The 11547-nt window shown below is 58.4% G+C and overlaps 1 protein-coding gene across 1 annotated transcript; it reads left to right on the top strand.

Annotated features, from left to right (window-relative positions):
* The first annotated feature begins 1524 nt into the window (after positions 1 to 1524).
* On the top strand, positions 1525 to 10412 carry CYBA (cytochrome b-245 alpha chain). The gene is made up of 6 exons (XM_084644692.1): positions 1525 to 1689; positions 5391 to 5460; positions 6281 to 6355; positions 7758 to 7841; positions 8989 to 9070; positions 9840 to 10412. The coding sequence occupies exons 1-6, from the start codon at positions 1632 to 1634 to the stop codon at positions 10041 to 10043; spliced, it is 573 nt and encodes a 190-aa protein (XP_084500818.1). The 5' UTR covers positions 1525 to 1631; the 3' UTR covers positions 10044 to 10412.
* The last annotated feature ends 1135 nt before the right edge of the window (positions 10413 to 11547 follow it).

Raw genomic sequence — 11547 nt, 5'->3', positions numbered from 1 at the left:
AGAGCCTAGGCTGGGCTCTGTAGCCAGAGGCTTGAGTGAAAGCATTTCAGGGTGGGCTCAAGGGTCCTGCCTGGTGCCTGACCCGCAGAGCAGGAGCAGGGTCTGGCCACGCAGCAGCCTTCCTCTCATTCCCCACCCATCTGGAGAAGGGGAACAGGGCAGCAGTTGCCTCTGCTTGCCATGATTCCACAGCCTCTGTTAACTCCCCTGGGTTGCATGGCTCTCTTGCGAAGTGTATCGCAGCTGTCAGGGCCTGACTGAAGCGATTCTCCCCCAGCTGCTTTGGGTGAGCAGGGCTGGGCCTGCAGAGAACCCGAGTTCAGTCCCTGCTCTGCCACTGCCATGCTTTGTGAGTGAGGGCAGGTCCCTTTGCCTCTCTGTGCCTCAGTTTCCCTAGCTTTAACCTCCTTAGGTCAAGTGCTGCAAGATCTCCTCATGAAAAGCTCCATAGGAGTGCGGTAGATAGCCCTGCATCCTTGTCCTTCTGCCAAGCTGTCCAGCCCTTAGGGTCACAGCTCCTAAGCTGCACCCAGTTTCTGATGAATGCAAAGAGCACAAGGGCCTTTTAAACTCCCGTAACAAGGAATGTTCCCTTTAAGCAACCTGCTTTCCCCCGTTGCTCCCTACCTGAGGAAGGTTGACCTAAAGGTTAGATGAGTCCAGAGGGCTGGATCCGGGCCCAGTCCTAGCACTGGCTCCACGAGTGATGCTGGGTCATACAGTCACAGCGTTTCATGCCCGAAGGGACCACTGCCCGCACCCACACCCTAAATGCAACAACCAAAATGGACCCGTGTACTGGGGGGGGGGGGGGGAGACAATCTGGGAGTGAGCGAGGTGCACTAGTGCCCGAGGCCTCCCCAGGAGCAGGAAGATGTGATACACCTAGATAATTCTGGCAAGTGACTTGCACCCACATGTTGCAGAGGAAGGTAAAAACACCACCAGTCTGACCGGGGCCCTCCCCGCCCTGTGGTCCCGTCTCCAGCCCTGGCCCTTCCCACCCCCTGGTCCCTCTCCAGCCCTGGCCCTTCCCACCCCCTGGTCCCTCTCTAGCCCTGGCCTTTCTCGCCCCGTGGTCCCTCTCCAGCCCTGGCCCTCCCCGTCCTGTGGTCCCTCTCCAGCCCTGGCCCTCCCTGTCCCCTGGTCCCGTCTCCAGACCTGGCAATCTCTGATGCTTCAGAGGAAGGAGATTAAAAATAAAAACCCCAAAACCCGGAAGGGGGGGGAATCCCTTCCAGACCCCCTGCAGGTGGCTGGCTGAAAGCCTGCAGTCGCTTCACGTCTGTGCCTCAGTTTCCCCGGTGTGGCCGGGGGCTGGCTGAGCCCTGCCCTTCCCCGCGCTGGGGGCGGGTGCCGGGCTGTTTGCGGAGCCGGGGGCCCGCCGCTGGCGCCTCCCCGGGCCCGCTCCTTCCTTTGAACGCGGGTTTTAAAGCCTCCGAGGCAGCGGGCAGCGACGCGCCGGGCTCCCCCGCCGGGCCAGGGCCCGAGAGCCGGATCGCCCCCGCCCGCGGCTGGGCTGGGGGCGGGCCGGTCCCTGCCCCGGCCCCGGCGGGTGTGGCCAGCGGCGGGGGCGGGCCCGGGCCCCGGCGGTGGGGCGCAGTGTGTCCCCGGCCGGCAGCAGCGCAGCCATGGGGCGCATCGAGTGGGCCATGTGGGCCAACGAGCAGGCGCTGGCCTCCGGGCTCAGTGAGTCGGGCGGGGGCGCCGCTCCGGGCGGGGCGCTGGGGGCCACCGGGGGGCTGCGGGAGGGGAGCGGGGTGGGGGCAGTGGGGGGGCGGAGAAGGGAGCTGGAGGGTGATTGGGGGGAGTTGGGTGGGGATTGATCGGGGGTTGGAGGAGGGGGCAGTTGGGGGTTAGGGGAGCTGAGCTGGGGGGAGACGGAGAGTAGGTGGGATCTGGGGGTGAGAACTGGGCTAAGGGGAGCTGGGGGTGGGGTGGAGAAGGGGGTAGGAAGGGGGGTATGGGAGGATAGGGCTGGCAGGGAGCTGTGGGGCCAAGGGGGACGTAGGGTTTAAGAGAAGATCTGAAGTGGCTGCCTTACCCCAGGGTCATTCCTGGGGGTGGGGGGAGCCTCTGTGCCCTGCAGGGTCTGTGAGCAAAGCCCACTCCTCGTCCTTGCATTTCCCAAACGGCTGTTCCTCACTGGGGACCCAGCCTCCTCCCCCCCCAGTACCAGCCTCAGGGGGCCTGGGCTAGCACCCATCACCCTGCAGCTCTAGGCATCCCCAGTGGCTGGGGCTGAGGTTGAGGAAGTGAAAAGAAAATAAAAAGGGGAAGGAAGCAGCTGGGCTGTTTTTCTTCTCTTCTCCTCTTGCTTAACGAGTCTCTTCCATTGGCCTGATTAGCATCTCATGAAAACTCCCACTGCAGGGTGGGTACAGGGCCTGCGCCACCAACTTCACTTCTCTATAGAGACCCGAGTAAACTGGGTTTCTCTGGGGACTTGCTCATATGAGAGAGCTGCCGTTCAGCCCCCTAACCTGAATGCAGTTATCCCAGGATAAAGGCGCTTGAAACCGGAATCGCTGTCCTGGGCAGGAAGGGAAATAAATCACCCTACTGCTCCGGCACCTTTATCCTGGGACGACCCCCCTCGCCAACACAGGGATGTGGTAACGTTTCGAAGTGGAGCCAGGCCTCCGTTTGACACATGACGTGGGGCTGAGTCCTGTGGGAAGAGAGTTTGTACAGGGGTTTTTCTCTTCCAAAGTGTTCTTGAGCTAGGATTTGGGATCCCTCCAGGGCAGCAGTTCTCAACCTATTTATCATTGCGGGCCGCATCCAATATGACCTGTATGGCCCTGAGGGCGTCACATGGGCCGCAGCTGTGTGCTGACTGGGCTACAAGTGGCCCACAGGCCGCAGGTTGAGAACCACTGCTCCAGTGTCTAAATTATCTCGATCTGCCCTGCTGGCACCTCAGCTTCTTAGCCCCCAGCCATGACTTGACTGCGAACTTTGCTTAGCTGCCGCCCAGAGAGAAGAACCTAACTACATCATGGCACCACTGAGCCCCTTCGGTAGTTGAGGAACTCACTGGAAGTAGAGAGCGAGTGAGTGGCCGGGAGGGCCGGTTGGAAGAGAGGGATGAGACAGGGGAGCCTTTTGCTTCTTGGTTACAGGATGTTGTTACCATCAGGTGATTGTAGCCACCAAGTTTCATTACGGTCTAGTCCCCGTGGACAGCTGGTCATCACGAAATCCACTGTCAGTCTGGCACCCATCCTGGCAGTGAGGCTTAAAACCAATAGCTGGAAAGACTGGCCTCTGGGTGTGAAATTCTGGGCCCATTGAAGTCAGTGGCAGAACTCCTGCCGACTTTGCTGGCTCTGGGATTTCACCTTCAGGGTAGGTCTTCCCTGCAGTTGAGAGGGTAGGCAGACCTGAGCTAGCTTGCTAAAACTAGCAGTGTGTCTGGGGCGGGGGGGGAAAGAGGGGGTGGTATCATGGGCTAGCCACCCACGTACTGTCCTGCCTGGGTACGTACTGGGGCATCTACCCCATGCCGCTGCCACACTGCTAGTTTTAGTGAGCTGGCTCCATCTAAGATAGCTCAGTTCTGCCTACGCACGCTGCAGTCCACCTCCCGATTGGGGGGTAGGTGTACCCTGTGTTTCCTGCCACTTCCATGGCTGGTGCCTCCAGCTTGTGCTGATGGGGACGTGAATGAAGAGCAAGGTAGCTGTGGATAAATGAAGGAGCTGGGAGCTGCCAGGCCAGCACCAGCCTGGAACTCAAACCCACAAGTGGCCAGTTTATAAATGCGAATGTGCAATGCTGCATGCAAAATACACGTCTCGTGGGCCTGGCACGTAGGAATTGCCAGTCTGGGTCAAACGCAGGGTCCAGCTGGTCTGGGAACCTGTCTCTGGCAGTGGCCAGCCCCAGATGCTTCAACACAAGGTCCTAGGTGACTTGTAGCAGGCAGTGAGGGACTAGCCTGTCTGCAGGGAAGGCTGCTTCTCCACCCATCACTTAGGATTTGGTTTACGGCCTGAAGCAGGCATGGTTAGAGCACTTGGCTTTTAATCCTTACACCTGCTATCTGGGTAATTATGCATGGCAGTGTGCCTAATTAGTGGCTGGCGCCTAATTAGCGATGTGTGCATGTCATTATCTGAGTTGTGGGATTTGCTGTGGTAACTGTGGTAAATTAGACATGCCTAAAGAGTTAAAAGAAAGGCCCCAAAACAGGCAATGGGGGGCATTGCATTTAAGGCTCACAAGTCGGGCCATGTCTTGGGGTGGGTGAGAGAGGGTTGAAGATGGGGGTAGGGGTAGATGAAGCTACTTATTGAGCCTTGGACCCTTTGTGCTTATTTTTTCCTGTTTGGACACGGAAAGTCCCGAGGCGTCTGTTAGTCTAAAGGAACCGAATCCAGTGAACGGATCCTGGCAGCGGGGCTGTTTGCTTTGGTCAGCTAGAAATCTCTCGCTGCAGCAGATGCTGTGCTTCAGGGTTAATCGCCTCTGCTTCGAGAATGTCAAGGCTGCATTTGTGGGGGTTTTTTAAGCAAGGAAAGAATGTGACGGGCTGCGCTGGAAACAAGGAAGTTTCTTAACTTTGGGCCTGCCTCTGAGAGTAGCATGACCTCCCTTAGACCTAAACCCTCCTCTCTGGCTGGCTCTGGGCTTTCACGCCAAATATGCTGGCCGTTGTCTAATCCAGTGACTAAAGAGCCAGGCAACTTCTGTCCCTCTGCTCCCACTCCTGTCCTGGCTGATGGGAAAGTGCAAGATGGGCGTCACAGGTGCACTAGCTGTGGTTTTTAAAAAGCCGCCTCTGGGCTGGCTTGGCCAGAGTGAGAGCTGCGTCACCGGCCAGCTTGCCGGTGGGCGCTTGCCCTTCACAGGGGACCACGCCTGCAACACTGGCTCTGCTTTAGGGCAATGTGAAAATGCCCGGCCAGGCTGCTGCTATCTGGCAGATTCAGGTGCCAGCTGCTGTGACAGGGCAGGTGTGCCCTCACTGGGAGGGGTTGTCTGTGCTCTCGCTGTGTGAATTGCAGGCTGGAGCCTGTTTCCAGCTCTTACCTCCCAGGGAGAGGCTTTGATTTAAAATCTTACCCAGGCTCCGTCTGTGGCGTGATACTGGCTGGGCGGGGAGCAGCAGCGGGGGTGGTTTGAGGTTGTACGGTGTGTGGGGGGGGTTTCTCTCCTGCATGAGAACTGTGTCTCTATAAATAGACAGAAACTACCCGCCAGGGCGTGTGGGGTGCTCAGTGCATGGCTAGGCCTGGGATTAACTATCGCTCTGGAGCAGAGGAACATGGGGTCAGAGCCTGTTCCGGGCTCAGGGGAGATCAGCTCTTGGGTACCACTCGGACAGAGTGTGGGGATGTTCACTCGGGTTTAGTAACCTCCTCTCTCTCTCCCTTGCCTCCTAGTTCTAGTGACGGGAGGGACTGTAGCCGTGGCTGCTCGGTTCAAAGGGTGGCAGTTTGCTGCCTACGCCATGTATCCTCTTCCAGAACCGCCGTCTGTCCCCAGGCGTCTGGCTGGCGAAGATCTCCGGAGGCTGCCGCTTCCTGGCTTTGCTCAGCACAACTGTGGTTTAAAAGGGTGCCGACAAACAGCTCGGCTGTCGGGAGGTTGAGAGTCGCTGGAAAAGCTTTCGCAACGTCACAAAGTCAAAATGAAGAGCCTGGGGAGGGGCATTTCAGCCCCTCCCCCCTCAGGGACTAGAAACCCAAAAGCAGCCATTTGGGGGCCAGTGTATTGGAACCCGGAAGTGGACCTTACTATAAACAAACAGTGAAACTTACTGGCCGAGTTCCGCAGTCTAAGTGATGAAGTGCCCAGCTGCTGTGGCTGGGTTTGTAATGAGGCTGGGAACTTGTCTGCGGGTTAATAACCTCTGCGGCTCTGTATGCTAGAGCAGGGGTATCCAATCCTCACCTTGGCAGGGGCAAACGCCTCTCCTCTCTCCCTTCCCTGCCCCCTGCTGGGGTCAGTCAGCTGTTGTTACCCTCTGCCTGGCATTGCTTAGCTGGCCAACATTATGGGCTTTTTCTTGTCTCCTTCTGGAACATCAGGCATTGTCCATGGCCACAGGTGGGATCCTGGATTTGATGGGCTGATCTGCACCGGCCAGCCCTAGGCTGCTGCAGCTGGCAGCAGAAGCTCCCCAGGGTGGATGCTGGAGTCAAGGTCCCATCCAGGCAGCGAATGCCAGAGGGAGTCTGAAAAAGGCTTCTCCTGACCTCGTGGGTCTGTGCTGCATAGACCAAGGGGGTGGGGGCATTGGGAAGCTATTTTCCTTGACTGGTCCTCTTAGAGTGGCCGGGGTCTTCATCTGCTTGCTGGAGTACCCCCGGGGGAAGCGGAAAAAGGGCTCCACCATGGAGAGATGGTAAGTACTCCCCTGCCTTCACCTCCAGCTGCGTGTGTGGCGGGGTTGATCATAGAATATCAGGGTCGGAAGGGACCTCAGAAGGTCATCTAGTCCAACGCCCTGCTCAGAGCAGGACTAATCCCCAATTTTTGCCCCAGATCCTTAAATGGCTCCCTCAAGGATTGAACTCACAACCCTGCGTTTAGCAGGCCAATGCTCAAAGCACTGAGCTATCCCTCCCCCTCCCCCTCCCCTCGCAAAGGGGATTTTTTGGCTTTCAGTCCAGGGCCAAATTGACCCCTCGTGTTGCAGCCCCTCCTGGCAATGAAATGGCATGGAGAGCGGAGGCAATGTGCTCAAAGCTAAGGAAAAGAGATGGTGTCTTAAGCCATGGATAAGTAATCTGTGGAACTCACTGCAACATGATATTAAGGCCAACATCTTAGCAGGGTCCTAAAAAGGGATTTTGACATGGGCAGGCTTGAAAGGAGTATCCATGGCTAGATTAGATTGGATAAAACCCGATAAATCCTCATGCTTCAGGGCACTGGCCAGCAACTCACTGACAAGAGTTAGGAAGGAACTCTCCCCTATGAATGGGGTGATCCTTAATGCCCACAATGGAGTTTCTCATCCCTTCCTCTGAAGCAGTTGGTGTTGGTGGAAGACAGGTTATTGTTCCTCTGATCAGATCCAGTCTGGCAATTGCTTTGTTCTTCAGGCCTAGAAGGGCCAAAACATGCCTCTTCCTGCTCCAACAGCCCATGTCTCCAGACTGAATTACAGGAGAATCTCCGAGCAGTGTGGGGGTTATGACACATGGCTGAACAGCTTTATTCCACCAGCAGGATGGCGTGCTAGATAAGGTCTCACCCTGCCAGCAGTGGGGCGTTTCCATGGCAGTGATGCATGGCTTGGCTGGGGTTAAAAAGCCCAAAATGCAGCCGTGGCCCTGAAATTCATAGCTGGAGGGACTCTTTTGGAGAAGTCGTAAGGGAGCTGGAGTGGCCGAACTGGGCTCGGGTCTCTGGGTATTGCAGCCTCGTGTCCAGGGTGCTGACCCCCTCCATAGCAGCAGAGTTTTCTCTGCCTTGTCTGGCTGCCTGTCCTGTTGCAGTTCAGATCCCCAGAGTGCCAGGGACCGCTGGTCACTGCCCTGTTCACTAGTCGTTGGTGATCAGGTCGGGGGAGACTTCTGCGCTCCCACAATGTTTTCCACTGCCTGGGTGAGCATGTTAGATCCTGATCAGGATAGAGGGGGAGAGGGAGGGGTGAGGCGCAGGGCAGATTGGGGCATGTGATCGGGAGCGGAGGGAGGGTGCCCTTCTGTGTCATGTGCCCCATCCTCTGTAGGAATCCCATGCCTTTCTGACCCCTCCCCACCCCACCCCCGTGTGCTCTCTCTCTCCACCCAATGCAGTGGCCAGAAGTACCTGACAGCTGTGGTGAAGGTTTTTGGGCCGGTCACTAGGAATTACTACGTCCGGGCCATCCTGCATGCTGCGTAAGTCTGGCTGGCATCCCAGGGGGTGTGTGTGTGATCTCTGCTGAGCGAGTGCTCCCTGCTTTATCCCTTAGTCTGATCCCAGACGCAAACCGCAGCCGCTGCCAGCTCCTACCCGGGGTTACGTTTAACCATGTCTCAATACACACATCCCTGATCCCGAGTGCGGGCTGAGGGGGTGTGCGTAGCCAGAGGGGATGGTTTCACTCCGTAAGCACCAGGTTTGAAATCCCTAATCCCCGCTCACCATGGGGTGAGATCCCCATAGGGTCAGTGTAACCCTCACCCTTCCAAATCGATCCGAGCCCATGACTGCTCTGAGTGAATGAGTGCCTGTGTGCCCTGGCCAAAAACGCTTTTTGTTTTCAAGCAGGGTTCCCCCTGGTATCTGGCCCAAAGTTTTCCCTTTCCCCTGCTGTTACACAGCACAGCGTGCCCCCGTGGGCTGCTTCCCTCCACCCCAGAGGTGGCTGCATTTCAGGGGGGCTGTGTGCGTTGCATGGAGTTTGGGATGTGCTCTGCAAGGCTTCAGAATGGGACGCGTGAGACGGTTTCATTGATTTGGCGATGGGAAGCCAGCCTTTGCTCTCGGCAGGGGCTGGTTTCCGTATCCATTCCTGCCTCCTGGATGTCAACGGCGGGTGTCTCCCCAGCTTCAGTTCACAGGGAGTTTATGTGTAAACGGCCTGCTCTGCCCGCTCGGGAATTCTCCCAGGTTGCCTGCGGGGCTTGGCAGCTGTCTGGCCTCGGGTTTGGTTCTGAGCCCGTGGAGGAGAGTCTGCTCCCATCCCCCAAAGGTTGCAGCAGGGAGAAGCCAGGAGTGGGCAGCGAACTGTTCCTGCTAAACCCACACTGGAGTTTTGGGGTTGGCACCTTACCCAGCCTGTCCCTGTGCCCCGCACCATCTCCCCCATGGCAGACAGGCTCTTTTTGTCTGGCCAGCCACAGAGAGAACCAGGGATTTGACTCGCCAGCTGAGGAAACGTTTGATTTCTGGGTAAATGAAAGCCTGGATTCTGCAGAACGCATCAGAAGCCACAGAGAGAACCCGCTTCCCCCGCGCATTGCCCACAGGCCTTTGCTCCTAATTTATTTGGAGGCTTGTCGGCAAAGGTTTCTGTTGGAGCTAAATCTCTCTCTGTCTCAGTCTTGCAGTGCCGGCGGGTTTCCTGTTATCCACTATTCTGGGCACGGCGTGTTTGGGCATAGCAAGTGCCATCTATTTATTGGTAAGTGCCCAGTGCTGTCAACTCACTGACCTTGTTAGCTCCCTCGGGCCTTATTTCTACAGATCAGGCGCTTGGTGGCTTGGTTTTCTGAGAATGGCACCAGGCAGCATCTGCCTTTCTACTCACCCTGCGTGATGCCTTTATCACCTTTTGTTTGCTTCTGCTTTAACCATGGATATAGTTGACAGGAATTTATTTGCCCCCCAATGGTATAGTCTAGTGGTTAGAGCATGAGAGAGGCAGGACTCCTGGGTTCCATTTCTGGGTCTAGTGTTTAGAGCAGGGGACTGGGACTCCTGGGTTCGCGTCCTAGCTGCCACTGCTTTCCCACCTGATCGGTGTGTGCCTCGGTTTCCCCATCAACAAACTGGATGGTGTTTAGCTACAGTCCCCCACAAGGGGTTAATTAGTTAATATTTGTACAGAGCTGGCAGGGTGTCAGGTGTAATACAACCCCAAGGCCACCGCCTCCTTTGCTTTCCCTCGGTCTGACAGAGACGTTTCTCTGCCAGGTGCTGAGTGCCCCCTGCTGGCTAACTCGAATGCTGAGCACTCTGGATCCCTAAACACCTCCAGGGTCCATCTAGAGTTAGGCTGGCCAGCAGAAGCGCCCGTTGTGTGAATGGGAGATGGTGGGGGTGATAGCTGTGTGGACGGGTTCCTAACATCATTTCTTCTGCCCTGGGCCTGAGGGAGGCCCTCTGGAGGGGAGGGCTGGCTGGGAAAGGGGTGACTCGGCTCTCACTGCCCTGTGGGGGCTGCTTTGCAGGCTGCGATCCGCGGCGAGGAGTGGAACCCCATCGAGCAGAAGCCCCAGGAGCGGCCGCAGGTGGGAGGAGGCACCATCAAGCAGCCCCCCACCATGCCCCCGCCGCGGCCGCCCCCAGAAACGCGCAAGAAGCAGCCCGCGGAGGAGGCCAGCCAGGAAAATCCCATCCCGGTCACCATTGAGGTCGGGGGAGTCGGGCGCTGAGCACGCTGTCTGCAGCCGGGCGCCCCCACTGCCAGCTCCGTAGCCTGTTGCCCCCTTCACCGATGCTCCCTCCCGGGGTCCAGCCTGCTCCCCATCCCCCTGGACAGCCAGTTCCCCCCCTCCCAGCTCTAGAGCCCCATCACCCCTTCACACTAGAGCCCGCTCAGGACCCCCCAGTGTCACAGAGCCCGGCAGCCTCGGTGTTCTTTTGCACGGTGGAGGGCTGTGGGGCCCACTCTGCCCATGTGGGGGTGGGGGGGCAGCTGTCTCCTGCTGGGCCCCTCCCCTGTATGGGTGCGTGGTCGTGCTGAAGGGCAGCACTTCAGTGGATTGTCTCCTTTTGATACTGTAATAAAACGAGTGACGCGATCTCTGATCTCACTACACGGGAGGGGGCTGTGGCTGGCTGGGAGAGGGGGTGCAAGCAGGCAGGATCCCCCAGGCCTTGCATTTTCCACCTTGCCATGTTATTCTGCCAGTGCTGAGATGCCTGGACCCTGCCCCATCCCCCTCTGGTACCAGGGCATCCCGTCCACGCCTCGTCTACATCTTCTCAGGCACCAGCCTCTCTCAGCATGGCTAGCCTCAAAGGATGGGTTACAAGGAGAGCCCTTTTCAGCCTGCCAGGGCAGCTCCGGGGGGCAAGATCCCTGGGGCAGGAGCAGGGACGCGGTGTGAACCGCTGCCATCGTCTGGCTGCTGGGGGAAGCCAGCATCCAAGGGGATCTCTGGGTGGGGCAGGGGGTGCTGTGAGGAGGTTGAGTGGTTCCTGCAGGGGGTGTCTCTACCACCCAGCTCCAGTGCTGGCTGGGGACCCCAGGCTCACCCTCCTCTGCTGGCTGCCTGATGGGGCTGGGGGTGGGTGGGGAGGCAGAGAGTTGGGTGGGGGCCGGTGCTGGGATGGGGGTCAAAGAGTCAGGTCCAGGGAGGAAGGGGTCCTTCCTCAGCCCCCTGAGAGGTGAGCGCCAGAGGCAGCTGAGCTTCCCCTGGGGCCTGAGCTGGGGGGGGGTCCCCCAATCCCAGGTGCTTGCTGGGGCTGAGTCGTGGGTAGGGTCAGAGTCTGGCTGAATTTGTGGTTCTGGACTGCAGGGGGCGCTGTGTGCTTGCTGGTGCTATTCAGCCAGGGCAGCTCCAGCTGTGAGGGCAGGGGCAGCCCTGGGGCGGGGTGGGGTGGGCAGGTGGTAGGATTGCCCCCATCCCATGTGGGCAGTGAGGGTGCTGGGGTGAGGGGCTGGCTGATGTCCTCTGGGCCCAGGATGGATGGTGGACAGGCAATAGGAGCCATGGAGGGGAGGGCAGCCAGCCCATGGCCCCCAAGGGCCAGTTTGCACCCATGTGGGGCTAGTGTTTGCAAGGGCATAGTTGCTGGTTGTCCGTGGTTGCTACATTCAGACGGGGCACTGAATGGCTGGCACGTCGCAGCCGCCTTGGGCACATCGGGCTGGGGGCAGTGGATTCCCCCACCCAGACCCTGGGTCGGCACCAGTGTCCGGAAGGTGAACAG

Source organism: Lepidochelys olivacea, assembly GCF_965140295.1.
Source record: "Lepidochelys olivacea isolate rLepOli2 genome assembly, chromosome: 12".
In the NCBI taxonomy this organism is placed as follows: domain Eukaryota; kingdom Metazoa; phylum Chordata; order Testudines; family Cheloniidae; genus Lepidochelys; species Lepidochelys olivacea.
This window is presented reverse-complemented; position numbering and strand designations above follow the sequence as displayed.

Coding starts and splice junctions, on each gene's coding strand:
- CYBA (XM_084644692.1), top strand. CDS start 1,632: ATGGGGCGCATCGAGTGGGCCATGTGGGCCAACGAGCAGGCGCTGGCC. Junction 1,690..5,390: donor GGCGCTGGCCTCCGGGCTCA/GTGAGTCGGGCG, acceptor CTTGCCTCCTAG/TTCTAGTGACGGGAGGGACT. Junction 9,071..9,839: donor CAAGTGCCATCTATTTATTG/GTAAGTGCCCAG, acceptor GCTGCTTTGCAG/GCTGCGATCCGCGGCGAGGA.